This window comes from Tachyglossus aculeatus, chromosome 1 (assembly GCF_015852505.1).
Source record: "Tachyglossus aculeatus isolate mTacAcu1 chromosome 1, mTacAcu1.pri, whole genome shotgun sequence".
In the NCBI taxonomy this organism is placed as follows: Eukaryota; Metazoa; Chordata; class Mammalia; order Monotremata; family Tachyglossidae; genus Tachyglossus; species Tachyglossus aculeatus.
Window position 1 is genome coordinate 92,444,744 of NC_052066.1, and position 1,652 is coordinate 92,446,395.

The window sequence follows — 1,652 nt, forward strand, 5'->3', positions numbered from 1 at the left end:
GCACGGTCTTCCTCGCCCCCCTCCCCCTCTTGGAACTGGGAACTTTTCCAGGCCCCCTACAAACGGCTACTTACACGGAGGGGAGGGGGGGCAAAAACGCGACAATTACAGGATCAACGAGAAACGCACATGCTGAAAAAAGCCACATCTCCACCAAAAGATTTCGGCTGTTCGATACAAGCGGGCCCCACCCTCCCCCCCCACCCCCCGTCCCGCCCCCGGGAGGGCCTACTACAGTGCCGAGTCGTTTCCCATCATCTCGCAGGAAGCGTTAGCCTCTCCAAAGGAGGAGAAAACGAAATCACATTTAGAAAGAAGTCGGGGTGCGGGGGGAGGAGGCCTTCGGAGTCCGCCTCCGGCGCCAGGCCCGGGCAGGGAGGCCGGCTTGGCACCCCCCTCCCCGTCTCCCTGTCCCCCCGGCTGGCACCCGCTGCCCGTTTCAGAGGATGACACAGCCGGAGCAGCACTGGTCGTCGCCGTTGGGCTGGGCGGCGTAGTTCATCTGCCGGACGATCTCGGCGAAGAGCTCGTCCACCGAGGCCTTGTTCTTGGCCGAGGTCTCCAGGAAGGGGCAGCCCCACTCCTCGGCCAGGGCCTTGCCCTCGCCGTAGGCCACCTCCCGCTCGCCCTCCAGGTCCACCTTGTTGCCCACCAGGATCATGGGCACCTTCTCGTACCGCTTGACGCGGATGATCTGGTCCCGCATGGGCCGGATGTCCTGGAAGCTCTGCTGGTTGACCAGGCTGTAGACCAGGATGAAGCCCTGGCCGTTCTTGATGTACAGGTCCCGCATGGAGGCGAACTGCTCGGTGCCCGCCGTGTCCAGGATCTCCAGCACCGACGGCGACGAGTCCACCTCGATCTCCTTGCGGTAGAAGTCCTCGATGGTGGGGTCGTACTTCTCGATGAAGGAGCCCGTGACGAACTGGACGGTCAGGGCCGATTTGCCCACCCCGCCCGAGCCCAGCACCACCACTTTGTACTCTCGCATGGCCCCCCCACGCGCCCCTCTGCCCGCCGCCGGGGGGGACGGGGGCGGGCGGAGGAGGAGGAGGAGGGAGAAGAAGAAGGAGAAGAGGGCGAGGGGGTGGGGATGGGGGGGAGAGAGGGGGAGGAGACCCTCCTCCCCTCCCTCGCCCCCGCCCCTCCCCCGGCCGGCGAGGACCTCACTCGGGCTCGGTGTCCTGCATTCAGGCGGCCTCCGGAGGTGGGGGGCGATGCCAACCTCCCTGGGGCAACCGGAGGGGGGCTGCTGCTACTGCTAGAGGAGCTTTCTGTTGCAAGGAAAGTGCTGCTGCTGCTGCTGCAAACGCTGTGTTCCTGCAAGGACTGTGCTGCTGCTGCTGCTGCTGCAAGGACTGTGCTGGTACTTCTGCTGCTGCTCCAAGGACTGTGCTGCTGCTAGAGATGTGTTTCTGCTGCTGCTCCACGGACTGTGCTGCTGCAGCAGCTGTGTTTCTGCTGCCGCTGCTACAAGAGCTGTGCTGCTGCTGCTTCAAGGGCTGTGCTGCTCCTGCTGCAAGAGCTGTGCTGGTAGTGCCGCTGCTGCAAGGACTGTGCTGCTGCTAGAACTGTGCTGCTGCTACAAGAACTGTACTGTTGTTGCTGCCGCAAGGACTGTGCTTCTCCTACTGCAAGAGCAGTGCTGGTAC

The 1,652-nt window shown here is 64.0% G+C and overlaps 1 protein-coding gene across 1 annotated transcript; it reads right to left on the reverse strand.

The window, feature by feature from the left end:
• Window positions 1–217: 217 nt before the first annotated feature.
• On the reverse strand, window positions 218–1,075 carry RAP2B (RAP2B, member of RAS oncogene family). The gene has a single exon (XM_038748311.1). It carries the CDS (start codon window positions 989–991, stop codon window positions 440–442), a length of 552 nt encoding a protein of 183 aa, XP_038604239.1. The 5' UTR covers window positions 992–1,075; the 3' UTR covers window positions 218–439.
• Window positions 1,076–1,652: the final 577 nt, after the last annotated feature.